The 25,736-nt window shown below is 55.2% G+C and overlaps 1 protein-coding gene across 1 annotated transcript; it reads left to right on the forward strand.

The window, feature by feature from the left end:
* Window positions 1-187: 187 nt before the first annotated feature.
* CATSPERG (cation channel sperm associated auxiliary subunit gamma) lies at window positions 188-24,439 on the forward strand. Its single transcript, XM_029925581.1, is given in 31 exon segments — window positions 188-568; window positions 571-633; window positions 1,339-1,622; window positions 1,710-1,763; window positions 5,415-5,559; window positions 5,891-6,014; window positions 6,198-6,270; window positions 7,396-7,551; window positions 8,397-8,568; window positions 10,472-10,609; window positions 11,547-11,606; window positions 11,787-11,903; window positions 12,434-12,484; window positions 12,591-12,720; window positions 13,457-13,568; window positions 14,505-14,663; window positions 14,738-14,850; window positions 15,661-15,874; window positions 16,129-16,191; window positions 16,309-16,507; window positions 16,614-16,735; window positions 16,851-16,931; window positions 17,022-17,078; window positions 21,368-21,524; window positions 21,713-21,776; window positions 21,915-22,010; window positions 22,311-22,400; window positions 23,392-23,484; window positions 23,574-23,673; window positions 23,752-24,027; window positions 24,229-24,439. Coding segments are annotated over 30 exon segments (3,858 nt in total). The 5' UTR covers window positions 188-270; the 3' UTR covers window positions 24,025-24,027; window positions 24,229-24,439.
* Window positions 24,440-25,736: the final 1,297 nt, after the last annotated feature.

Below are 25,736 nucleotides of genomic sequence, written 5' to 3' on the forward strand. Positions count from 1 at the left end.
GGTACCTCGGTGCGGGGAGAAGACGGAGGTGCCTGGGGCCGCCCAGGGAGGGATGCGGGGGACCGGGGGAGGACTGAAGGGGAGGGAGGGGGGTTGGCGAGAAGGTGAGAGGCAAGGGAAAGGGAGGGGAGTCCGGGGAGCAGGTATCGGGAGGGGAGGGGCCGAGAAGGGGCGGGGCGAAGAGCAGGAAAAGGAGAGGAGAAGAAGCCAGGAGACCAGTAGGAACCGGGCTGGAAGAGGCGGGGCGTAGAGTCCGTGGCTGTCCAGAGCATGGAAAAGGGTCGTGAAAAGAGAGAGTGGAGTGAAACGGTGTCGCGTCTCTGGGGGTGGGTGAGGATAGAGAAAGGGCTGACCGGCAAGGTAGCGCCGGAGTGGAACGAGAAAAAGGTGCAGGGTCACAAGAAGGCGCGGAGCGAAGGAAAGGCCCGTGGCGAGGAGAGATCCCGAGGCAAAGAGAGGATCTCTAAGCGGGGTGGACGTGGTTCTAGGAGGGGGCGGGGCGACGGGCAGGCTCAAGCAGAACAGCTTTCCAAAGACAAGGGGAGAGGGCGGGTCGATAAGGGGCGGGTTGAGAAGTAGGAAGAGTCGGGGAACAGGAGCGGGACCAGGCGGGGAAGCAGAGACAAGAACACGGTACCGGCGAGAAACAGGGGTGGGGCCAGAGAAAGGGGCGGGGCGTGGGGAAGGTCCGGGATCAGGATCCGGAGAAGGGAGAGGCTAGGTATAGGACCCGGAACCAGGGCAGGGCCCGGGCCAGAAGAAAGGAGAGATGCGAAGAGATTGGGGGGGGGGGGGGGGATGGGGGCAAAAAGTTGGGGGCAAACCAGGTGCACGTGTAAGTGCAGGTGCATGACCAGAGGGAGAAGCAGGACTGGAGAAAGTAGGTGGGGCACAGCCAAAGTCAGAAACAGAAACCGAGAGCCTGTGAAGAGTAGGTGCCATATGCAGAGCAGAGGCCGAGCAACGAACAACTACGGGGCAGGGTTAAGGGGCGAAGCGAGGAGGCGAGGCGAAACCAGGAGCACGGGCGTGTCCAGGAGCAACGGTAGAGGAGGGACCCAGCATAGGAGCAGATGCTGCATCTTGGTCAGGGGCGAAGACTGGAATAGAGGCGGAGCCCGAAGCAAGAGCAGGGGCGGGGCCCGAAGCGAGAGTAGGGGCGGGGCCCGAGCAAGGACAGGGGCGGGGCCAGGAATAAGAACAGAGGTGCGGCCAGAAGTCTGAAAACCGATGCGGTCAGGAGCAGGTGCCAGGGGAAGCTCAGGAGTGTGGTAGAGTCTCAGAAGACGGCTTGCGGGCGCAGTCTTGCTAGGGGATGTTGACCCCCGCATTCTCCAGGTTCGAGCCACGTTGCGCGCTGCCCCGCGATGTACCCTGCTGGCCCTGCTTGGCGACAATGCCAGATGCTGCGGGCGCTGTGGCCACTGCTGGCGGTGCTATTGGCACCGTGGAGGCTGTGGGCGGAGGAGTATATTCCGGAGTGCACCTGGCAGGTTTTTCTGGTCAAGTTCAATAATGTAGGCAAGGACGACGTGAGCGACCGTTTTTTCGATCCAGAGCCCCGGAGGAAGCTGGACAGTGTGTTCAACCGGCTGGGGGATTCACCCACCGACCATATTGAGGTGAGGGGACTAGGGTCAGGTGAATGGGAGAGGTCATGGATCCGCACCCCACTGGGCTCTGGACATTTGCCCAACTTCTTCTTGCAGAAATACCTAGGCTTCCCATACTACCTGAAGATCAACTACTCCTGCGGCCCCGAGGTGAGCGAGTGCAGTGGGGCTGAGCTCATTCTGTGTGGGCTGTTTCCCCAAACTGTAACATTTTAATAGTGGTGGCACCACCAGATCCTGGGCACACTAAGGATTCAAGAAGCTTCCCAGTATCTCACCAGGCACATAGTAGGTGCTCAAGTTTCTTTTTTTTTTTAATGCCATTAAAAAAATTGAGATGTAACTCACATAAAACTCACCATTTTAAGGTGTACAATTCAGTCGTTTTTAGTATATTAACAAAGTTGTGCAACCATTACCATTCTCTAATTCCAGAACACATTCATCACCCTAAAAAGAAACCCTGTACCCCTATCCTCCAGCTTCCGGAGACCACTAATCTACTTTCTGTTCTTATGAATTTACTAGTTTCGGACATTGTATCTGGCTTCTTTCACTCACCTTTTGTCAAGGCTCACCCTTGCCGTAGCATGTATCAGAATTTATTTATTTATTTATTTAAAAAATTTTTAATGATATTTTAAAATTTATTTTTGAGAGGCAGGGAGAGACAGCATGAACAGGGGAGGGTCAGAGAGAGAGGCAGACACAGAATCCGAAGCAGGCTCCAGGCTCTGAGCTGTCAGCACAGAGCCCGACACGAAGAACTGTGAGATCATGACCTGAGCCAAAGGCGGTCACTTAACCGACTGAGCCACCCAGGCGCCCCTCAGTATTTTCTTTCTATGGCTAAGTCATATGTCATTGTAAGGATGTGCTACACTTTGTTTATCCATTGATAGATATCTGAGTTCTCTGTCCTTTCTGGCAATTATGAATAATGCTTTTATAAACACGAGTGTACACGTTTTTGCGTGGACATATGTTTTCAGTTCTTGCTGGGTCAAATGGTAACTGTTTCACTTCTGAGGGACTGCCTGGTCGTTTTCCAAAGCCGCTGCACCATTTTACATTCCCATCAGCAACATCTGAGGACTCCAGTCTCTCTACATCTTCACGAACGCGTGTTCCTCTTTTAGTTAGAGCCCACAGAGATGGTTGTGAGTGGGTATCTCATTGTGGTTTTGACTTGCATTTCCCTCATAACTACTGATGTTGAACATCTCTTCCTATGCTCACTGGCCACTTAGCTATTTTTGGAGAAATACCTATTCAAATTCTGTGCCAAACTGGGTTAATTGTCTTTTTATTGTTGGGTTGTGAAATTTCTCTCTGTACTCTGGATACTAGTTCCTTACCAGATGTATGCTTTCTAAATATTCTGTCACATCGAATGGTTGTCTTTTTACTTCCTTGATGGTGTCCTTCAAAGCACAAAAGTTTTATGTTTATTGAGATATAATTCACGTGCTATAAGATAGCGCCAGTGTTTTTAACCTTGAAAAAAGTCCCACATATTGGTATTTTCTTCTGTTGTCTGTGCTTTTGGTGTTGTATGAGAAGTCTATGCCTCGGTCATGAAGATTCACTCACATGTTCCAAGAGTCTTTCGTTTTAGCTCTTCTATTTAAGCCTTTGATCCATTTTGAGTTAATTTGTGTGTGTGGCGTGAGGTAGGGGTCCAACTCTTGCATGACGATCCAGTTCTCCCACTACCAAATGTATGAATGAGTTGTCCTGGCACCCTTGTCAGAAGTTGCTTGACCATAACTGTGAAGGTTTGTTTCTGGGGATAATTCTGTTCCATTGCTCTATATAACTGTTCACATGCCACTATCACAGTCTTGATTACTGTAGGTTTGTAGTCAGTTTTCAAATCAGGAAGTGCAAGTCCTCCAACTTTTTTGTTCTTTTCCAAGATTGTTTTGGCTCAAATAAGCTTTTTGTGGACAGCGAGGGCTGTGGCCTAGATGTGACGTTTTGCTGGCGGCAGGCCTAGGTTTGAATCTGCCCTGACGTAACATTTCCTTGGAGGAAGTGTAGCACGATGTTAATACTGTGGGCTCCAGAGCTGGGCTGCCCATGTTCAAATCCCAGCTCCCCACCTAATAGCTGTGTGATCTCCAGCAAATCACTTACTTCTCTGTACCAAAGCTTCCCCATCCTTAACGAGGATGCAATAATGATCATACCCACTTGACAAAATGATTAAAAATGCGAGAACCACTTAGCACAGTGCCTGGTTCCTAGAAAGGGCTCCAAGAATGCAGCAACAAGTCTGAAGAATGTGACCCTGGCCAGGCAGTTTTACTCCACAAATCTCTCCTGATCCGTAAAAGTGTGATGATTATGCCTTTTTCTGGCCACTCAACACCTTCAGTGAGTCAGATTCTTTCTTTCTTTCTTTTTTTAACAACACAGGGGATGCAATGCAATACCACTAGATTTTCCTTACAGACTCAGGCCACCAGGGAAGTGATCAGCAGATAAATACATAAAATAATTTCTGGAGGTATCCTTGTGAAGGAGAAAATAAAGTGTCCTCTGTTAGAAAGGAGGGTGTTATGGGGTGGTTGGGGAAGGTCTCTGAAGAGTCTTGAACAGAAACCTGAGTGATGAAAAGGGACGATGTGCTGCGTGTGAGGAGCCATGAGTGAGGGGCCAGTGGGAGGAGATAGGGCGGGGGTGGGGGGTGATCAGAGTCTCAGGAATCACAGGGAGAGGTCGGCCTCCACTCTGAGTGAGATGGAGCGCGTGAGAAGGTTCTGAGCAAAGGAGGGCCTGATCAGACTCCAGTGTTCCCAGGCTCCCTTATGCCAGGGCTGGGGGGGGGGGGGAGTGGGCCAGGCAGGGGCAGGGAGACAGTGAGGAGGCTGATGCGGGGTCTAGGAAGGAGTTGAGGATGGACAGAATGAGGGTCGCTAGCGCCCTAACAGGAGATCCCTGCCTCTCCAGCACCTGCTACCTGTGGTTGAAAAACCCAGAAGGTAGGGCCAGGACAGGTACTGTTGGCAAGGTTGGAAGGACCTGGCCGGGGTGTTCCTGTGGATGAAGGGCTCTGCAGAGGCGGTCGGACCCATGAAGTCTCTCTCCCTGGTCTCCTAGCCCACGCTCCGCCCCCAGTGGCTGGAGTACAGCTCCCAGTGGCTGCCTCCAGGCCTTTGCTTATGCCATTCCACACACCCGGCACACCTTTCTGCTTCCCCTCTTTCTCCTCCGCCCTAAGTGCTACCTGCCGTTCTCCGCCCAGCCAAGGTCCTGGCATTTCCAGGAGGCTGGCCCTGACTGTCTCCTTCCCCTCCTCCCCCGATCCTTTCTGGGTAACTGTCCCGTCCCTCCATTCCCCACAGGCCCCAGGTCCAAAACCTGGCTCTCCTCTGCCTGGTGGGGCTGGCAGAGAATCCCATTTCTATGGGGGTGGGGGGAGTGAAGTCTCAAAAGTGGACTGGGAACCCCTGAAGTGAGGGTAGGTTCTTTCCCACTTTCCCATTTGTGCTCTTTCCATGCTGCCATTCTTTGCACATTCCCTACATCCATGGTCTGTCTGAAGACGATGGCGCTGGCCTCACCTCCTCCAGGAAGACCTTCTGACTCCCTTCACCGCCCCTGGCCCCGCCGCCTGGCCCCGAGCCTGGCCTGTTGCCACCCCAGCACATGGCCTAGATCTTGTGCTCTGACCTTCCCGTGGTAGAGACTGTTTTCCCACCCAGTCCGAGAAGATGGGCTGCTAAAGATGGGCTCAAGGCAGGGGTACCCAGAACCTCTCTTAAGGACACACCTGTGGGGCCATCTTGCCCTCAGTCCTCCGAGGCCCAGGTCCGCAAAGGCTACCTGACGGGGCTGAAGCCCGTGGTGCTGGTGACCTTCCAGTCCCCCGTCAACTTCCATCGCTGGCGGGTGGAGCAGCTGCAGATTGAGATGGAGGGAGCCCCCGTCCGCAGCAAAAGTGAGCCTGGAGGGCGCCGGGAGGGACCAGGGCCTGGCAAGGGTGTGCGGAGCTTGCGGGCTCAGTGGGAGGCTGACATCATCAGAGGGGCCCATGGGCTGGTGGGAGCGTGGGAGTTTTAGGGGACTGCAGTGGGGTCTGTGTCCCAGAATGAGGCACAGGGAGGCCTCTGTGGGGGTGCACGGCCCAGATGGGGGCACACAAAGGCCCCCTTGGCATCCACGGCCTAGAGGGGGACACAAGGAGTTACAGGGAGACGCCAAGGGTCTGCGGCCTTGGTGGGCGGCCGCTGGGAGCCCCGGCGGCCTCAGTGCCCACTTCCCACCAGCAGAGCCATGCGACGCAGAGTTGTGTGCCATGAGCTGGTACATGCCCATGCCCATGAAGAATGGCAGTGTGGTCATGCAGGTGGACGTCAGCAGCAATGGCCTGGGGCCCTTCATTCAAAGCAAAAGGTGCCCTTTCCCCAGCCCAGGGCAGCTGGGTAGACTCTGGGAGGGGCTTCCTAATCTCCAGATCTCCAAAGAAGCCAGGAGGAGGCCAAAGGGAGGGCGTGGGGAGGGAGGAGCTTGTGAGCTATGGCAGGAGCCCCTGAAGCTGGGCCGCTCCCCTGTGCCCTGCCCCGCACCTGCTGCCAGGTTTTATGTGAACATCAACGGCTTCCTGTGGAGACAGCAAGGCAACACGCTGCAGTTCTCGGTGGGAAATGAGGTGAGGGGCCCGGAGAGTAGAGAAATGCGGTAGGAAACGTGGGTTAGAGACAGGAGGCTGGGGCCCCCATTCCTTCCCAAACCAGCGGCAGACCCCATTACAGAGTGCGTACTCTGGGGTGACCCCAGGTGGCGGGCTCCACTAAATATGCGATCACATTCAGGCTTCACAAGGAGCCTGGGAGGGAAGGGACGCTCACAGGCCCATTTTCAAGAGGAGAAAACTGAGGCCCCTAAGAGATGGAGCCATTTGCCTGCAGTCTCTTAGCCTGTCCACATGGAAGGAGACTTGAACCTGTCTCCCTGATTCCTGCACCCATAGTCTTTATTCTAAAACACTTTTAAGTGTTTTAACGTTTGTTTTTGAGAGAGCTGGAATGTGAATGGGGGAGGAGCAGAGAGAGAGGGAGACACAGAACCAAAGCAGGCTCCAAGCTCTGAGCTGTCAGCACAGAGCCCGATGCGGGGCCCGAACTCACGAGCCGTGAGATCATGACCTGAGCCGAAGTCGGACGCTTCACTGACTGAACCACCCAGGCGCCCCTCCTGCACCCATAGTCTTCATCATGGTGCATGCATTCATTCATTCAGTAGTTCATTCAGTGAACACACAGACCCAGACGGAGCTGCAAATCTAGTGGGAGAGACAGACCACACAGTCAACATGAAAGCAAGTACATTCCAGAATAGGGGAAAATGTGGTAAGTGCTCTGGAGAGAGCTCAGAGTGCGGGGGTTAGGTCTGTGCAGGAAAGGATTGCATGGCTAAGGGAATGGTCAAGAAAGGCAAAACTGAGAAGGTGGACATTTGAGTAATGTCTAGGAGGGAGAGCGGAAGGAAGCATGTGGATGGTTGGGGAAGAGCATTTCCTATACAAGGAACAGCCAGTGCAAAGGCTCAGAGGTGACAATGTGCCTGGGGGGCCTGGGAAGCAGTGAGGAGCCCCGTGTGGTTGGGAGAGAGTGAGTCCGGGAAGAGAGGTGGTGGATGGGGTCAGGGTGGTGACAGGGACAAGTCGTGTGGGGCCTCAGGGTCCAGTGAGGACTCTGGCTTTTACCCTCAATGAGATGAGGCCGTGGAGGGTAGGCCGAGTGTTGAACAGCCCGCCCACCCCCCACCCCGGCAGATCTTCAATCCGAAACCCCGGTACTTCGTCAACATCCCGTCGAGGCCCCTGTGGCACACTGTGAACCAGGCACCTGTGCTCATCCTGGGTGGCATTCCCGATGAGAAGTCCATCCTGCTGACTGACACCAGCTTCAAGGACTCCGTTCTCTTGGAGGTGAGGGGTGCGGGGAAGGCACTGGGCTGGGGCCCCTTGAGGGGCGCTGGGCCTGGAGCCTTAGAGAGCGGGGCCTGGGGCTGCGGAAAGAGTCCCTAAAGACAGAGCAGCTCCCGCGAGCGGCAGAGAGCGTGAAGGGAAGACCTGAGCCAGTGGAGCCAGAGTATCTGGCTCAGCTCCCTCCTGGCCGGGACCCTGGGCCAGGCCGCTGCATCCCCCCTGGCGTCAGACTCCTCAGCTGTACAGTGCCAGCGAGGTTTCCATGTTCTTCACAGAGTCACTGTGAGGGTGGTAGCAGTTAATCGGAACACCCGATTCAATTAGCTAGAACCCTTTTATATCTTCTAACGGGGTCTTCCTTAGTCCGTTTCCCCCAATTATCTAAAAATTCCTCCAGAAAAGTTCTTATTCGAGTAGAGGGGCACTCAGTGTTACATCAGTTTCAGATGTGTAGCCTACGGATCCAACACGCCTCTGCAGCGTGCTGTGCGCCCAGCGCGCCTGCGGGCTGTCGCCACACAACACTACTAGAGCAGCGTTGACTCTGTTCCCTCTGCTGTTCCTTTCACGCCTGTGCTCTGCACTCTTGAGTATGTTGTGCACTGCCAAACTCTGGGGAGCCCACAAAGTCCCACTGGCGCTGGCCAGGGTCACCTGCTTCCCTGCGCCAGGTCAGGAAGCTTGGCCACGAGGTACTACTTGACAGTGAGCTGGGAGGGCGCCCTGGGGGCAGCTGCCCGGTCCACCCCAGGCAGTTTTCAGAGCAGCTGTCTCCCCTCGAGGCAGGAAGTCGGGGGCGGAGCCGAGGCAGACCTGCTCCCCACCGGGACTCTGCTTTCCTGCAGTTGAACCTGGACGTCTGCTGGGAAGGCTCCTCCTACTGCCCTCAGGCCAGGCTCACTACCACCATCTGTGACGCCATTGCCACCGAGACCATGCTCTTCATTAGGCAGAACCAGATGGTCTACTCTTTTACGGGCACCTACATCACCCTCCACGAGAGCAACCGAGGCAGTGGTGAGGGGTCCCTGGCCTCTCGGGAAAGGGGCCCTGCCTGTGGGAGCCCCGGGGAGGGCCCCTCAGGGAACCCGGCCACTGAAAGCCCCTGGGGCTGGAATTGCCATGGGCGGGGAAGGGGGGTTTCGAGGGACTTTCCAGGCCCCTTAATGGTCACGGCCCCCCCTACATGGCGTCTCCTACCCTCTCTCTGCTGACGTCGTCTGGAGCTGTGAACCCGCAGAGAGAGGGTGGAGGGAGGTGTGAGAGGGAAAGGAGAGAGCAGAGGGAGAGAGGGAAAGTGAGAGAGACGTGTGTGCATGTGCTCACGTGTGCACCCATGCACACACACAGCGTCAGGCAGAGAAGGGCCTGCCAAGAAAGATGCGTAGCAGAAGAGCAACTTGGGGGGTGCCGGGGTGGCTCAGCGGATTAAATGTCTCACTCTCAGGTCATAATATCACCGTTCCCGAGTTAAAGCCCCGCCTTGGGCTCTCTGCTGTCAGCTCAGAGTCTGCTTCGCACCCTCTGTCGCCCTCTCTCTCTCTGCCCTTGCCCTGCTTGTGCTCTCTCTCTCTCCCTCTCTCAAAATGAATACATAAACATAAAGGGTTAAAAGAAGTTTTGGGGGTGGGAGAGAGGCATGGAGATTCAGAAAGGCAGACAGAAGGTGGGGTGAGAAGCTGGAGAGGAAAAGCCACGAAGGAAACAGATCACAGAGGAGAAAGAGAGACTTTTGATTCAGGCTTCTATCTGTTTATTTTTAATATTTGTTTTTGAGAGAGAGAGAGAGAGAGGGAAAGAGTGAGTGGGGTGTGGCAGAGAGATGGGGGGGGACACAGAATTCAAAGCACAGCCTTCTCTTAAAAAGATTTTTTTACATTTATTTATTTTTGAGAGACAGAGCATGAGTGCGGGAGGGGCAGAGAGAGAGGGACACACTGAATCTGAAGCAGGTTCCAGGCTCTGAGCTGTCAGCACAGAGCCTGACGCGGGACTTGAACTCACAAACTGTGAGATCCTGACTTGAGCGGAAGTCGGATGCTTAACTCACTGAACCACCCAGGCACCTCCAGCCTTAGCTTTTAAATGAAACCCAAACCCTCTGAGTTCTTTTCAGCTTTCCCCCATATGTAAATGAGGGATTTCATTTTATAAGTTTCTGTATTTCATTAGTTAAGACCCGTTCCCAACAGCTTCGTTTTTCTCCCTTTCTTGCTGAGGACATTGAGAGTAGAATGAACCAAATTAAAATGGACCTGAGTCAAAGAAAGGGGTGCTGGAGCTCCTGGGTGGCTCAGTCCGTTTTCCATTTGGTTTGATCTCAGCTTAGGCCTTGATCAGGTTGTGAGTACAAGCTGTGTTGGGCTCCCCACTGGGCACGAAGCCTATGTAGATAGATAGATAGATAGATAGATAGAGATAGATAGATAGAAAGGGAGGAAGGGGAAGGAAGGAAGGAAGGAAGGAAGGAAGGAAGAGAGAGAGGGAGGGAGGGGTGTTTTGGGCTTAGAAAGGTGCATCTGCTTTCAGGTACAGGTGGATCTAGGTGCTCACTGTGGCTTAAACAGGCCCCTCCTGCTGATAGCCTTGGTGACTGTCCCTCTCCACCTAACAGCTGTGGACTTCTATCCTTCCAGGGCCCCAGGAAAGAGCAAGCCAGGGCTGTCTCTGATTTGTCGGACATGGTCACATGCTCAGTGGAACCCATTTCTCTGGCCAGGGGAGTGCGAGGGTGGGCTTAGACTAATCTGCACATGGTGGACAGAGTATGAGCAAGGGGGCTTTATTAAAGGTAGCTGGGCCCTGTGCCAGTGGCCCCTCAGACCCCACATTGAATAGCCATTCAGGCCATGGAAATAGGGCACGGGGTCAGGTCCCAGGTCTAGACATGGGTCTGAGGTTCCATGCCGGCCCCACACAGAGACCTGGGTTCGTGAGTTGAACAAGGAATGCATCAAGAAGCTGTGCCCCGTGTATTCCCATAGCAACGGCTCTGAGTATATCATGGCCCTGGCTGCGGGCAAGCGGGAAGGCTATGTCCATTTTGGGACCATCAGAGGTAAGGGGCGAGGCCTCTGGCGGCCCAAGAGACCACTCCATACCCTGGTGTCTGCGAGAATTCCCACCTTGAGCGCTCCTCCCTCACCAGGTGCCTCCAGGAGGAGCCTCAGGCTAGAAGTTGTCCCTGGGAGGGGGTATGGGTTTATGCATTTATAGGGGTAGGACTTGAGTGGGTTCTATATCTTTTGTGACGTGTTTGGTTTCAAAGGACAGAAGCCCAAGTCAGAAATCAGTTAGGCATAAAGAATGTGTGGACTTACACAAGCGAAAAGACTAGAGTCCAACTTCCGGCTTGGCCAGATCCGGGGACTCACAGCGTGTGCCATCAGGGCTCCAGCCCTTGGCAAGCGTAGTGAGGACAGCATGGGTGGGGGGAGGACGTGAACACACCCAACCCAAGTCACCCATGGCTTTGGACAGGTGACTTACCCTCTCTTTCTGGTCTCGTCTTCCTTATCTGCAAAATGGGGCTAATAATGTTAGCACCTGCCTCACTGGGTTGATTAAATCAACTGGCATCTGTCACCGCCTTAGAACAGTGCTAGGGACGTGGTGGGTGCTCTAAAAGGGTTTATTATTATGAACCCTGAGATTTGGCCTCATTCTCTAGTAGATGCCTCCCTCCTGGACTAAAGATGGTCCCAGGTGCTTGGGGCCCACATCTCTCCGCAAGCCAGGTTGAAACACCCCAAAAGAATGAAAGCAGCCTCTCCCATTAGCTCCAGTAGGAATCCAGGATGCGCTCTGATTGGCCCATTCTGAGTCTGTGCCCAGACCTGAGCGATTCCTGTGGCCAGAGACAGACCTCGGCTGGTAGGTTAGGTGTGAGTGACTGACATGTCAGGGTGAGACCCGCCCCCTGAAATCCCAAGGACTAAAAGGGGCAGAGGCAAGGGCTGGGAAGGGCCTGAGCACCGACCTACCCTGCTCTGCAGATGGCCGCGTGTCCTTCGAGTTGCTGCCCAGGCAGCGGTCTGTGTGCCAAGAGATACAAGGTACCTGGCTCCCAGAGAGGTCTGCGGCGGGCGGGGGTGGGTGAGCAGGAAGGGGGGGGAGGTCCCTGTAAAGAAGGTGTCTTGGGAGGGGTGGGCGTCGCAGGGATAGGCGTGAGGGTTAAGGAGGCCAGGGAGAGGGGCGGGTCCAGGGCTGCTCTGAACCTGCCCCTTCCTACCCAGTTATCAACTGCTCCATAATTTGGGCCGTATTCATTGCTGACGACTTCGATCTCCTGCTGCTGGTGGAGTTCGAAGACCCCACCCGGAAGTATTTCCAGGTGGTCAGCTACGACCCGGGTAATTGCGATGCTGTTGGGGGCTGAGTGGGAGCAGAGCCCAGACTGTGAGCCTCCTGCCGGTCTGTGGGATCTGTGCTAAGGCAGACAGCAGGTCCTGGGTAAGGGGTGGTGGTGAGCAGACCTGGGTAAGGGGTGGTGGGATGCAGAAACAGAAGAAACCAGGATGACTGGGACAGAGGGTGAATGGGGAGGGAGGGAGATTGGAGACCTGACCAGAAGTCAAATCTGAAAGGGTCTTGTGGCTCACACAAGAAAAAGATGTTATTTTATTTTACTGAACAGAGAATAGGACTGCCATGTACAGTTGTATAGGCTGTACACTGTACTCTCCGGCCAAGAAGTCAGAGGAGGCAAGTCCTGTGCCCTAACATATTCATATCATATCAAGAAACCCTAAGGGCTAACAGGCCCAAATGAGAAGCCATTGGAGGGCTTTTTGGAGGGGTTGGGAAGCTGGTGCCTTGCCCAGTTTCAGGTCTTGAAAGCTCAGAGCCTCAGGAGATTTTGCTGTGTTCTTCCCGGCTGTAGTCCGTAATGACCTGCACGTTCTCTACACCACCCCGGAATTCATCCCTGACGGTAGGAAGGGAAGGCAGGGGGGCCTCAAAAGTGGATGAGGGTCAGGAGGGACCCGGATGACCCTCCCCTCACTGCTGTGTCCACTCTGCCTCTCCCCCGTGGCCAGCTCAAGGCCTGGAGTTTCTGGTGATCATGGGAACAGAGTCTTACACCAACGTCCCGATGGTCCCCAAGGGCATGTTCTACAACCAGCATAGCAACCTGCTGTATATCTGGGGCAACTTCCTCCTGCAGAGGTACGGGGCCGGCAGACACGGCCTCCTCAGCCCCATCAGGGTGGGCGTCCTTTCCGAAGCTGTCAAATTGTCAGAGCACGCCTAAGTTCAGAAGTTATCAGGGCTGTGATGGGCCGGTTAGGGCGAGGGTGGGGAAAGGTGATACTTTAAAGACCTGGGAGGCCTTTCTTTTCTTTTTTTAAAAAAATTTTTAAATGTTCTTTCTTCTTCTTTTATTTTTTTTTTACATTTATTTATTTTTGAGAGACAGAGCATGAGCAGGGGAGGGGCAGAGAAGGAGAGAGACACAGAATCCAAAGCAGGCTTCAGGCTCTGAGCTGTCAGCCCAGAGCCCGAAGCGGGGCTTGAACTCACAAACCACGAGATCATGACCCGAGCCAAAGTTGGCCACTTAGCCAACTGAGCCACCCAAGCGTCCCCTGGGAGGCGTTTCTTAAGTGAAACCTAACGTAAGGACCCAGCCCACATGAAAGGCACCGTCTGGGGGAAAGATTAGGACACTCTGCACCCCTCAGGAATTAGGGGTTGTTGGCAAACGGCTAGGTTGGTCAAATCCTCCCGTCCACGCACAGATGGGAAGGTCACCCTGAGGTTCTGGAGCAGAAGCTAGAACCCCAGCTTCCTTGTATGTTCTTATGAGGCTGTCAGAGAACTGAGTAAACAGTCTCACATTAGGCCTGCAGTCGGGGGAAGCAGATCCCTTCCGGGGCCCCAGCTCCCATCTCTGCCCCTGCAGCTACAACAATGAAAACTTCATCTACCTGGCGGACTTCCCCAAGGAGCACTCCATTAAGTACCTGGTCAACTCGTTCCGTGGGGACATGGCTATGGTCACCGAGACTGAGGAGGTGGGCTGCCCTGCTCCTCTCCTCCAACCCCAGGGGTCTCCCCTCTCCCTCTGTCAGGGTGAAAGGGTTCAGGGGAGGAAGTGCTCTCGGGGGTCCCGGGGAAGGGCAGCTGAGGACCCTGGAATTCAAAAAGAAGTGGTGGTTTTTCCAGAGTCTTTCAGCAGAGGGAAAGATGAAGAGTCCTGATCTGATTTCCAAGAGGGCCCTTTCGTTCCATCACGTGGTTCAGTTCATAAATTTCGAGCGCTCACTGTATGCCTGACCCAGCTCTGAGGGTGCTATAGTGACTGGGTCAGCCCTGGCCCTGGCCCTCAAGGGTCACAGGGCAACTGGGAAGACAGAGTCTTTCCCAGAAAGTGACAGTTCAGGGGACGCAGGGCTGCAGGGGGGAAGACAGGACTTCCAGACAGAACCTCCAGACAGATGTTCAGAAAGAGGGTGGGGCCAGCTTCCAGTTCAATCTGAGTGTGTGTGTATCAGGGAGGGCTCCATAGAGGAGGCCACGTGGAGAAGGGACACCTTGAAGGTTGATGGACTCCTCCAGGCTGAGTCTCCGAAGGGGTTGAGGTCTAGACTCAAATGTATTGGGGGGGGGTATCAGTGCGGAGGTGGGAAACTGAGGCCAAGGGGATGGCGGGACCCTGGAGGGTGCAGAGTGGGGAGAAAACAGGGCTTGCCCCCAGGCACCCTGACCTGCAGGGGAGTATACAGTAGGAATGCTTCAGTTTCAAGTCATGGCCACTCCAGCCGATGAGACGATGAAGACAATTATGGTGAGGAAGCAGAGGTCATTGGGTTCTGGGAAGTAGAGATACATTACAGACAGAGCTGGCCTGGCCTCACCCCCAGAGCTTGGGGCCCCCCCACTGGGCAGAGAGGTGGGGCCAGAGTTCTGCACGGCCCTCACACACACCCACCTGGCTGTCGCACCCCCAGATCTGGTACCTCCAGGAAGGCAGCTACCGGATGTACAAGCTCTTCCCGTCCATGGGCTGGGAGACGCACGTCAGCCTGCAGGCGATGCAACAGTCCCCTGCCTACGCCCCCAATGAGACCATGGTCACCCTCTTCTACGAAGACAACAAATTGTACCAGGTGCCAGGAGGGGGGACGTGGGGAAACGGCGGCCGGCTGACCCCAGCTTACCAGGCCCTGCCTTCCTGCCGCAGCTGGTGTATCTGATGAACGGGCAGCAAGGTCACCTTGTCAAGAGGCATGTGCCCGTGGCGCAGCTCCTGAGGTACCAGCAGGTCGCCAGCCACCACTACTTGGAACGGAAAGGGTGAGAAGACCCTGGGCTGCAGCAGCAGTCAAAGAGCCCTAGGTGGCGCCCACACAAAGCCCCTATTCCGGGAGAGAGATGGGAGTCCTGCCCAGGGCTGTGATGGCCAAGCAGGGGGGCTCAAAGGAGGGTCGTGGATGAGACTGAGGGAGGTGGGTGCATCCAGGAGAGCTTCAAGGAGGAAGACGGACACGAGCTGTGGGCTAAAGGCTGATGAAGAGTTAGCCAGGTGAAAAGATGGAGGAGGGGTTCCCGGCAGGGGGAACCACATCTGCAAAGGCCCTGAGGAGGAAAGGAGTTTGTGTGTTCAGGACTGAGAGGAAGTACACTGCAGACAGTGCAGTGCTGGTGGCAGGGTGGACAAGGTGAGCCTGGTGGCCATAGAGTGGTACCTCCTGGAAGGCAGCTACCGGATGTACAAGCTCTTCCCGTCCAGCGTGGGAACTAAAAGGAGGGACTGCACGGGCAGATTCAGCTGCATTCAGGAATGCTCTATCTGGTCACCTGCCGGAGCCGGGGAGGCAGCAGGGAAAGGGGCCAGGGAGAAAGGGGAGGTGGAAGAAGGCTTGAGTTGGGAGTGGGGAGGAGGTCAAGGAGTAGGTCCAGAACCCTGTCTGAGGGACTGAGGGACGTAGGGTCGTAGGGACGTAGGGACCCCCACCCCCACCCTCCCGGGGCTGCGGATGAACGAGCAGGAAGGGCAGGGCTGGATTAGATCCGGAAGGCAGCGCAGAGGCGGGAGGCGGACCTGGGAGGCTCGCGGTGCGCCAGGGACCTGAAAGCTATCCCCTCCCCCCTCCCCGCGCCCAGGGGCTACCTGACGCTGTCCTTCCGCAACTTCTGCCCGTTCACGGCCATGCACCTGTGGGACCTGCCCAAGCCGCAAATGTACTCCCGCCAGGAGCGCTACCGGGCGCCCCCCCCGCGCATCCTGGACTCCTCGGGCTTCCACGACGAGAACTCGCTCGCAGTCTACCAGGGGCTCATCCATTACGTGCTTTATTTGCACTCCCAGTACCACAAGGTGGACGCCTGGCCGGGGCCGCGTCTGGTCTGAGACGGGACTGAGGAGGCTTGGCAGAAAGCGAGGCGGTGGAGGCTGGAACCGCCCGGGAGAGCCCGAGGCTAAGGGGGCGGGGGCGGGGCGGGGGAGCGGGCTGTGGCCGTGGAGTTGGATGGAGGGCTCGGAGGCCGGCCAGGGTCTGTGAGCTTTGGCTCCGGGGTCGGGGCTGCCTCGCACCACCCCGCTCCCTCTCATGGTGCCGGTCGTCCCCGCAGCCGTACGTGGACCGTGAGCAGGAGTTCATCGGGCGCATGTGGAAGGACAAGAGACAGTACAAGGTTGGTGGAGAGGGTCGAGAGTCGAGGGCGGGGTGGGGGTGGGAGGCGGCGGCGGCATCCGGACACCCCTCCGCGTCCGCCGCCCGGGTCTGACCTTGCCCACATGCGGTCCTCCAGGATTACTACTTCTACCTGGCGAGCAACTTCCAGACCCCGGGTAACATATACATTGACATGGCCAGCTACGAGAAGGTCTACGACCTCAAGGCCCAGTCCGACCTGCCCGAGCGCATCTACCTGGACAAGGGCGCCAGCTACGTCTTCACGGTCGTCCTGAGGGTCGAAAAGCATTCGTTGGAGTTGTCACCGGAGCTCGGTCCGTGGGCGAGGCCCGAGTGGCGTTCGAGGGGCGGGGCAAGGGTTGAGGCAGGGGAGGTGTCTGCGAGCCCTGGGGGCGGGGCCTAACCCCTCAGTGCTTGCAGTGTTCACGGGTGAAGAGCTGAGGAGCAAAGTGTATCTGGGCGTGATGCTGGCCGACCCGGACTGCATTGAGGCGGAGGTGAAACAGAAGGTCGTCATTAGTCGCAACACGGTGCTTTTCAGGGTGAGACCGCGCGCGCTGAGGCCGGGGGCGGAGCTCCCGGCGCAGGGGCCTTTTAGAACAGTCCCGGGTCCTCAGGTCGGCCTGTTGATACCTTCATTTCTGCCCCCAACCCCAGGTTACGCTCCGTGATAAATCGGCTTGCTTTGACCAGGGCCTTAGTGGACATCACCTCATGGAGACCTCCATCGTGCTCAAGGTTCGGGCCAGGTCTGGAGGGGAGGGATACGGGAGGAGGGGAAAGACTGAGCCCACGGGGCCCACCATCATCACCTGCTCTTACCCACAGGTGGCGGGCTCGGCCGGGCATTGCTTCCAGAACACACACCAGGGACTCCGCATGCAGGTATTGCACTTTGGGAGGCCTGGACCCTATGCTAGGAGGAAAAGGATTAGGTCGAGACCTAACAGGGCTGATTCTGACTCTCCCCTGGGAAATCCCACTATTGCATTCATAATTTCTTCCTTTTCGTTCATTCGCCCACCCACACATCCACTCATTCTTTTCACCCATTCATGCTTGCAGAAAGGGCTGCCTTTGTGGTTGTATAGATTGCACCCAGGCCTGCATGTTCCTTCTAATACTTTTCTGCAGGGAAAAGTACAGGATCTACGACACAGGGGTTTTGTTCCCAACTGACACAAAGGTGTCATGTGGGCCAGCTTGGCCCTTCTGTCACATGTGGCCCTTCATTTCCCCACTCACACGGGCGTTGTTCACTCCATGGGGTCCTTAGTTCCTCGCTTGCTTACACATGCAATATCCCTTTTGCACAGAGACAGACACTGAGGCTCAGAGATGTGGAGAGCTCTGCTCAGAGTAACCCAGGGAGCTAGTAAGGGGTGAAGGAGGGGCCTAACCCAGATCCCCTGTTCTCACCCAGCATCCAATAAGTGTTCCTGACAGCCTTGGCGATCCTCGTTATTTCCCTCTTGATCGTAACCTCAGAAGGTCAAAGTCAAGATCAAAGGTCAAAGTAACATCCTGTTACAGCAAAAGGTTGGAAGCAACCTAAATGTCCACTAATAGGGGAGTGGTTAAATCAATCAGGGTGCATCAAACTGCAGCTGTAAAAAAAAAGAGGGAGACATGTGATCTCCACATGCTCATTCAAAATAGTCTCCAAAGCATATTTTATTCTTTTTTTTAATGTTTTATTTATTTTAGAGAGAGAGAGAACAAGTAGGGGTGGGGCAGAGAGAGAGAGAGGGGAACAGAGGATCCGAAGTGGGATCTTCCCTGACCGCAGTGAGCCGGAGGCGGGGCTCAAACTCGCGAACCCCGAGATATGACCTGAGCTGAAGTCCAATGCTCAACCAACTGAGCCACCCAGCCACCCCAAAGTGTATCCTGTCCTTAAGAGAAAACATCAGGTACAGAGCAGTGTGTATAAGCCATTAGCATGAGAGAAGGTTAACTGAGAGCATATATTCATGTTGGCTCTTATTTGCATGAAGAAAGTGGGAAAATAAATGGGAAAATCCTTATAGCACTTTGCTCCTGAGGGGTGGAGGAGAGACAGGACAGTTGGGGAATAGGAATGGAAGTGAAACTTTTCACTGTGTGTGTGTGTGTGTGTGTGTGTGTGTCCACGTGACCATGTTACCCACCTAAAAATTAAAGTTTAAAGAAAACCTATCAGTGCTTTATTTTGAACAGACAAGGAGACAAAGGTGCTGAAGGGGTATATAGTCTGAGCTTTTCTTTGTATTCCCAGGCTGGGGTCCTTCCTGTTTCTCATCCCTCTCTCCCCACTCCCCACCCCCCAACGTGTGTGTGTGTGTGTGTGTATTCTGAAAGAGAGAAAATCCCAAGCCCTGTCAGCGTGGAGCCCAGCAAGGGGCTGGAACTCTAACCGTGAGATCATGAGCTGAGCCGAAACCTAGAGTCCGCCGCTCTCCACCTACCGAGCCAGCCGGGCGTTCTGAAGGGTGTGCATTTGGAGGTCTTGGAGCCTCTCTCTGGCTCCCAATGCTGGGGCAAAAAAAGGAAACTGAAGCTGATTGAGGAACAGTAGGTCCTCGATCTGTAAATATGTTGGATGAAGGAAAGAACAAATTAATTTGTACATAACTGATGCTCACTCGGAGCTCCTGGGTGGTTCAGTCCATGAAGCATCCGACTTCAGCTCAGGTCATGATCTCACAGATTGTGAGTTTGAGCCCCACATCGGGCTCTGTGCTGACAGCTGGGAACCTAGAACCTGCTTCGGATTCAGTGTGTCCCTCTCTCTCTGCCCCTCCCCCACTAGTGCTCTGTTGCTCTCTCGAAAATAAACATAAAGAGGTGCTCAATCAAATTTGGCTGGATGAGTAAAGGCTGGGAGCATCTCTCAACAGGCCACCCAGGGATGGGCCTTCCTGCATGGGGTGGACTGGGAATAGATTTGATTTCACTTGGTGCACACAGAGCTTGTTCGTTCCTTCCGCCGGTACTGGCTGAGCGCCTACTACATGCAAGCATTGTTTTTGGTGCTGGAATTAGAGCCGTGAACAAAACAGACAGAATTCCCAGCACTGCGAAGCTCTTGGGTTTTTTTGGGGGGGGGGGGAGTGTGTTTGTTTGCCAGGCTGCTGTAAATTACAAGTGGGGATGTTTATTGTGTCCCAGTCCTGGAGGCCAGGGGAGTGAAATCAGGGTTGGTTTCCTAGGAGGTCCCGAGGAAGTCTGTGTGGCACAGCCTCTCTCCTGGCTTCTGGCTGTTGGCGGCAGTCCTTGGTTTCTAGATACATCGTTTCCTCTCTGCCTCTGTCTTCACAAGGCATTTTCCTTGTGTGCCTGTATCCAAATTTCCCGCTTTTTTTTTAAACTTATTTTTAAAGTTTATTCATTTATTTTGAGAGAGAGAATGTGAATGGAGGAGGAGCAGAAAGAGAGGGAGAGAGAGAACCCCAACAGGCTCCCCATGGTCAGGGCCCAGTCCAGGGCAGGGCTCTAACTCGTGACTGAGAGATCATGGCCTAAGCAGAGATCCAGAGTTGGAGGCTTAACCGACTGAGCCACCCCGGTGCCCCTAAATTCCCCTCTTCTTATGAGGATGCTGGTCATTGGATTGGGCCCCACCTGATCAATCCAGTGTGACCTCATCTTAACTTGATTACACCTGTAAAGGCCCTATCCCAAATTAGGCCGCATGGGCAGGCACCAGGAGATTAGGAGTTCAACATATCTTTTTGGGACACACAGTTCAACCTGCAGTGGAGAGTCAGACAATAAGGAAGATAAAAGATATTGTGTGTCAGACGTGATGAAGGGCTGGGGGGAAGTGAGCAGGCAGGGGACGTGGGGAGGTTAGCATTTTCCATAGGATGGTTTGGGGAAGCCCTGGCCGGGGAGGAAACATTTGAGCAAAGACTCGAAAGCAGGGAGGAGGTGAGCCCTGTGGTTATGTGCCAGAAAGGTGAGCCAGTGAGGGGAATGGATGGTGGCAAGGCCTGGAGGCGGGAACATGCTTCACGTGTTAGACTCAAGGAAGGCTCAGTCGTGGCTGGATCAGGGCGAGCCCAGAGGAAAGTGGGAGAGAGATGAAATGGGCTAAGGGAGGCAGATCACCTGGGGCCGAGTGGACTTGGGTGTTCACAGGCTGCGTGTGGGGGTGGACTGGGGGGAGGGGAGGCCAGGGAGGAAACAAGGTTGGGCAAGACAAGGCTGGAGCAAAAGGGTTGAAGAGTGGGGGCAGAGCATGGCTCTGTTTTGATGTCTAGAGACCACAGGATGTCTGGATGGTATAGGGGTAAAAGAGAGAGAGTTCCAGGATGAGACTTTTAGCCTCAGTATGGAGGGATGAGGGACCCTTAACCAAGATGGGTTGTCAATAAACTGCTTCTGAGATGCGCATTAGACCTCCCCGTGAGTGAGTGGCCCGGAGCCGGGAAATCCTGGGCACAGGCCAACGTGGGACGTACTTCTTCATCAACGGCCACCAACCCCTCTCCAGTCACCGTCACGCCCAGGCCACAGTCTTTGGATGCCCATGTCCCTTTGGTGCTCGGATAAGACCCTCAGACCCTACCCCTGAAATGGATCAGAGGCTTCCATTCTGAAGACCGTGCCATGGGAATTCCCGGACTCCTGACCCTGATCTTGGGCTCTGCTTCCCTCGTCTGTCCCAGGCTCCTCTCAGATCTTGGCCCACCCTCCCCCAGCCCTGTGCAGTCCTCCTAGTAGGTGGCCGCTCCACAGGTGTGGGTGTTAGTGGTTTTGAGTGTCTTTCTAGAGGCAGCTGGAACCATCCTGCCTCAGTTTCCATTCCAGCTCTACCATGTCAGGCGTGGCTGCGGGTGAGGAGTAACTGGCTTGACCTCTCGTGCCTCATTGTTGCCATCCCTGAAATGGAGATATTGTCTACGGCCATATCACCCTGAACGCGCCCGATCTCGTCTGAAATGGAGATATTGTCTACCACGCCAGGCTTGTTCTCAGGGTTAGATTTGAGTTCGAAGTGCTTAAAACATCACCCAGTGCCTTGCACACAGTAAGAACTACATAAACGTTTGCAGTTTTTAGAGTGTTGTTTTAACAATAATAACAACCAAGTGGCAACGGTGAGGGTGACCTGGCAGGATGCGGTGCCATGGGGGGGATGTCCTCCCTGTCCCCCTCGCCCCGTGTAAGACTGTTCCTCTCACACGTAGGGCAACCTGATGATCACAGTGCTTCTCGGCTGCCCCCCGGGCAAGCGCCTGGCCTTCGACGTCAACCACACGGTACATTACAACCGGCTGCAGAACAAACACTACTTCGACTGCGACAAGGTGGACCCCGAGATGCCCTGCTTCTTGTACCGAGACGGTGCGTGTCTGCACCCTCGCCTCGTCTGCTCACTGCCCTCAGTCCGCACCCCTTGGCCTGCCCGCCCTCGCTGCTCTGCTCGCTCCCCGCCTCCCTCATCCTCACTCCTCCCCTCCCTCCCCTCCATCCTCTGCTTCTCTGGCCAAAAGCTGATTTCTTCTGCTTCTGGTCTCCCTCCGACCCCACAGTCTTCTACCCTTTCTTCTTGATCCAAGATTTGGTGACGGGAGATTCGGGCAGTTTTCAGGGCAGGTAAAGAGGAGGCCGAGCCACCGTCTGATGGGAGTTGGAGGTGGGGAGGCAGTACCGGGACAGAATGTGGGCTGGATGGCAGAGGTGACACAGGACTCTAGACACCGAAGCCAGTCTGTGCACCTCTTGACCTGGCAGCTATGTGCTGAAGGTTGTAGGTGGTGGGCCCACCCTGGACACCCTCAGGGAATACAGCGAGGAGGAGGTTTACCACTTCAACAGCCCCTTGGACAGGTAATTCCTGGGGGCCTGGGCCCACAATCACCCTCCTTCTCCTGCAGGCCTCTCTTGCTTCCCAGCCACAGACCTCACCCTCCCTGAAGGCACCACCCGCCCACAGCTGGGCCTCTGCCCCAGGCACTGGCTCCCAGGAAGGCTCAAGTGCTGGCCCCGCCCATGCGGCGAGGCCCCTCCCCCCTGAGGCTCCTCCTGCCCCTTCCCTCCACTGCTCACAGAGCCAGCCTCTCTCTGGGCCTGCAGTGGAGGCTGGGCCTCCCCCCACTGCACCAACTGACTTTCCCTGGCCCTGCACAGGACGGAAAGCCTCATCTGGACCACCAAGAACACAACGGCCCCCACCGACTCGGCCTTCACCATCATGTCCAACCAGAGCGTGGGCATCAGGTGAGTCCGCCGCGTGGCTGCTGGTGCCCGTATCCCCCACCTGCCCAGAGTCTGCCTGGGCTGGGCATCCCTTCTGCTTCTGGGAGACTCTTGAGCCTCAAGCCAGGCTGAGCGTCTTCGCATTCCCCCAATGGGGCTGACTCTTTGTCTGCGGTGCTGGTGCCTCTTACTCTTTCTTCAGGCCTTAGTGCAGATGTCCCTTCATCCAGGGGAGATGTTTCTGACGGTTCTGAGTGGGGTCTTGGCTGCCACGTCCTCCTGTGTTTCCCCCTTTCTCTCCCTCACGTCCCTGCTTGTGCCTGCCCCGTCCCAGCCTGCCCTGTCATGGCTGTCACTGTCTCTCGTGTGGTCTATCTCCCTCATAGGTCCGGGTCCTGATAAGACTAAACCTAGTATTTGTTGAATGGGACAGTGAACAAATTCATTCATTCATTCACGGGAGGCATTTACTGGCATTTGCACAGAGGTCGGGATGAGTGAATAAAACAGGAGAGGAACAGATTCGTATACAGGGACTCAATAATGAGCTTTGGCTCAGTGAAAGGAAGAAAACGATGCCGTGAGCAGATGGGGGAAGTGAATGAATGAACAGAGCAACCACTTGCACCGAGTCAGCATTCAACTTGCATTTACCCAATAAATGAACAAAGGAGAGAATGAGTGAACAGAGGTGTGCCTCTGTGCCCAGTAGATACTCCAGGTACTTTTGTGGGTTGAGGGAATGAGAGCAATGAGGGATAAATGAGGAGCTGGCACACAACAGATAAGTCATCCGCACAGTGATGCCAGAAGGAGTCAGCAGCCGGTCCCGTGGTCGGCACGGAGCCAGCCTTACTGCATGACCCAACAGAGGAGTGACTCGAGGAAGAAGGGAGGAGATGGTCCCTCGTTTGACCTCACCCGGACTTCGTGGGCTAGAGGGAGAAACCAGAGGTTGGCACGTGCTACGCATGCTTCGGATGCCGCATGTTGCCTGAACTTGGGTCCCCAGGTGGCTGTGTCTGGAGAACTCCCCCTGCTACGACATCATTCCCCACACATTCACCTCCCCGGAGTTCTTTTTCAAGGTGTTGGTGAGCAACAGGTGAGCCAGGCACGCGTCCCACGTGGACTCTGGGGCTTCCTGTGGGGTGCCCGACCCCCGCCCCAGGCCTGAACCCCACACCCCCTCAGAGACGTGGACAGGAGCACGTACTGTGACTACCAGCTCATCTTCCTGCTGCATATCCATGGGCTGCCGCTCAGTCCCAAGCGGGCCCTCCTCATTGTCACGGTGAGTGGCCGCGAGGAGCTGCCCCACGAGGGGGCGGGGCTCTGAGGCCGCCCCCAGACCTGTTGTATGTGTCTGCAGGTGTCCTGCTGCGTGTTTATTGGCCTGGTGATTCTCTACATCATCTTCTGCTTCCTGTTGCCTTATCTGGTGAACGTCTGGAACCGCTTCCGCAACCGCTTCCGCAGGAGCACGTCAGAGCCCTCCTCCTCTTACAGTGACCCCTCTAGGATTTTCAGCAGGGCATCTAAGACCAAATCCACGGCCAGCTCCAGAGTCGCCCTCCATGGCAGTTCCAAAGTGGCAGAGGCGAGGCCACATGCACCTGAGGGGAATTTGAAGAAAGAGAAGTAGGAGGTATTTATTACCTGAGCCTCTTGCCCCCTCCCGCCCCCCCCACCCCTTCTCTCACTTCCTGGGCCATCTTGGAAATGCAATTATCACCCGTCCCAGGCCCTTTATTGTTTTGCTTCGATCCTCACTTCTCCTTCACACCTAAATCCCCCTTTCAGACCTTACCCTTGTAAGGTCTCATGTTCAGTTCCCTGTACCCCACAGCCTGTCGGTTGTTAAAATCAAACTCCTGTGTGCCGGCTGGTAAGCAGCAGCTTCTCCGTGCACCTGCCAACTCCGCCCCTCCGCGCGGGCTGCCCCAGCCTCCCCGATGTCCAGCAAGGTCTCCCATGACCCAGGCGTGGTGCCAGTTTGCGGTATTGTCCAGTGCCCAGGTTCAGTGCCAGTCATTAAATACTTTGAATTTCAATCCTTATTTGGTGTCTAGCTTAAGGCGGGGACTCGGGGAAGGTTAGGAGTTTTTATTTTTAATGTTTACTTATTTTTGAGAGAGACAGACATGGAGTGTGAGCAGGGGAGAAGCAGAGAGAGAGGGAGACACAGAATCTGAAACAGGCTCCAGGCTCTGAGCTGTCAGCACCAAGCCCAACGTGGGGCTCAAACTCACAGAGAATGAGATCATGACCTGAGCTGAAGTCAGACGCTTAACTGGCTGAGCCACCCAGGCGCCCCAGGACTTTTGTTTGAGCTGCAAGTAGCAAAAGTTTCACTCATATGCCCTACATAGAGATGGGAATTTATTTATGGGCTTTAGTAAGATAGGCTTCAGGTATAGTTTGATCCAGAAGTCTTCCATGTCTGCAGGACTCTGGCTCCATTTCTCTGCAGCCTTCCCTGACCTGCCCTCCTCTGAGTATGGTCTCTAACCTCAGGCTAGCCCCCTTGACAGTCTGAGGCTGCACATCCAGATATTTTCTTGTCCAGAGAAAGAAGGGGCTGGAGTCCATTCCTAGGCAAGTCCCAGTCAGTCACTCAAATTGGATGGGGTGTGGGTTCTGAGCTCACCACTTCACTACTCATACTGCCAGAGGTTCAAGGCAACTGGAGCCCAACCTGGAGCTGAGGGCTGTCCCACCCCAACCTCTTGAATAAGTGTGAGGAAGGACAGTCCTTGAAAGGCAAATGTGCCACCGAGAAGAGAAAAGACTGAAAGGCAAAAATCCAAAAACCAAACCCCCCGATAAAACAAATGCACCTTGTACTCTACTCCCTGTCCCCCTAACAAGCTCAACATGAGCCCTTCACCAAAGGTCTTGAAGGTTCTCCGACCATCCCCCTCTACTCCCCTGTCTGGGAGCAGAGGCCGAGGGGGCACATTCTCTGAGGGGCACCAGGGCAGACAGCTGGACCAGCTTGTCCAGGATGAGATAGCATAGCTCCAGAGCAGGCAAGGCCACCGAGGTTGTGTTTTGGAGCTTGGAAGTGATCAGAGGAGGACTCTGGGCTGAAGGTGAAAGGATATGGTTGGATGTAGGAAGATGCTCCTGTGGAGGACAGCTCAGGCCTGGAGGCAGAGATCCCAGGGAGGCGGTAGCCAGAGACCTGGGCAGAAGAGGATGGAGCTAGGCCGAGGCCTGGTGTAGGGTGGTGATGAGGAGGCAAGTGGGAGAGATGCCCAGAAGCCCTAGCGAGCAGGCCATTGGTCTAGAAGGCCATGAAGGAAGTGGGAGCAAAGGAAGCATTTAAAAAAAGGTCCAGAGCTCTGCCCTCGG

The sequence above is a fragment of the Suricata suricatta genome, chromosome 16 (genome assembly GCF_006229205.1).
Source record: "Suricata suricatta isolate VVHF042 chromosome 16, meerkat_22Aug2017_6uvM2_HiC, whole genome shotgun sequence".
Classification (NCBI taxonomy): Eukaryota; Metazoa; Chordata; class Mammalia; order Carnivora; family Herpestidae; genus Suricata; species Suricata suricatta.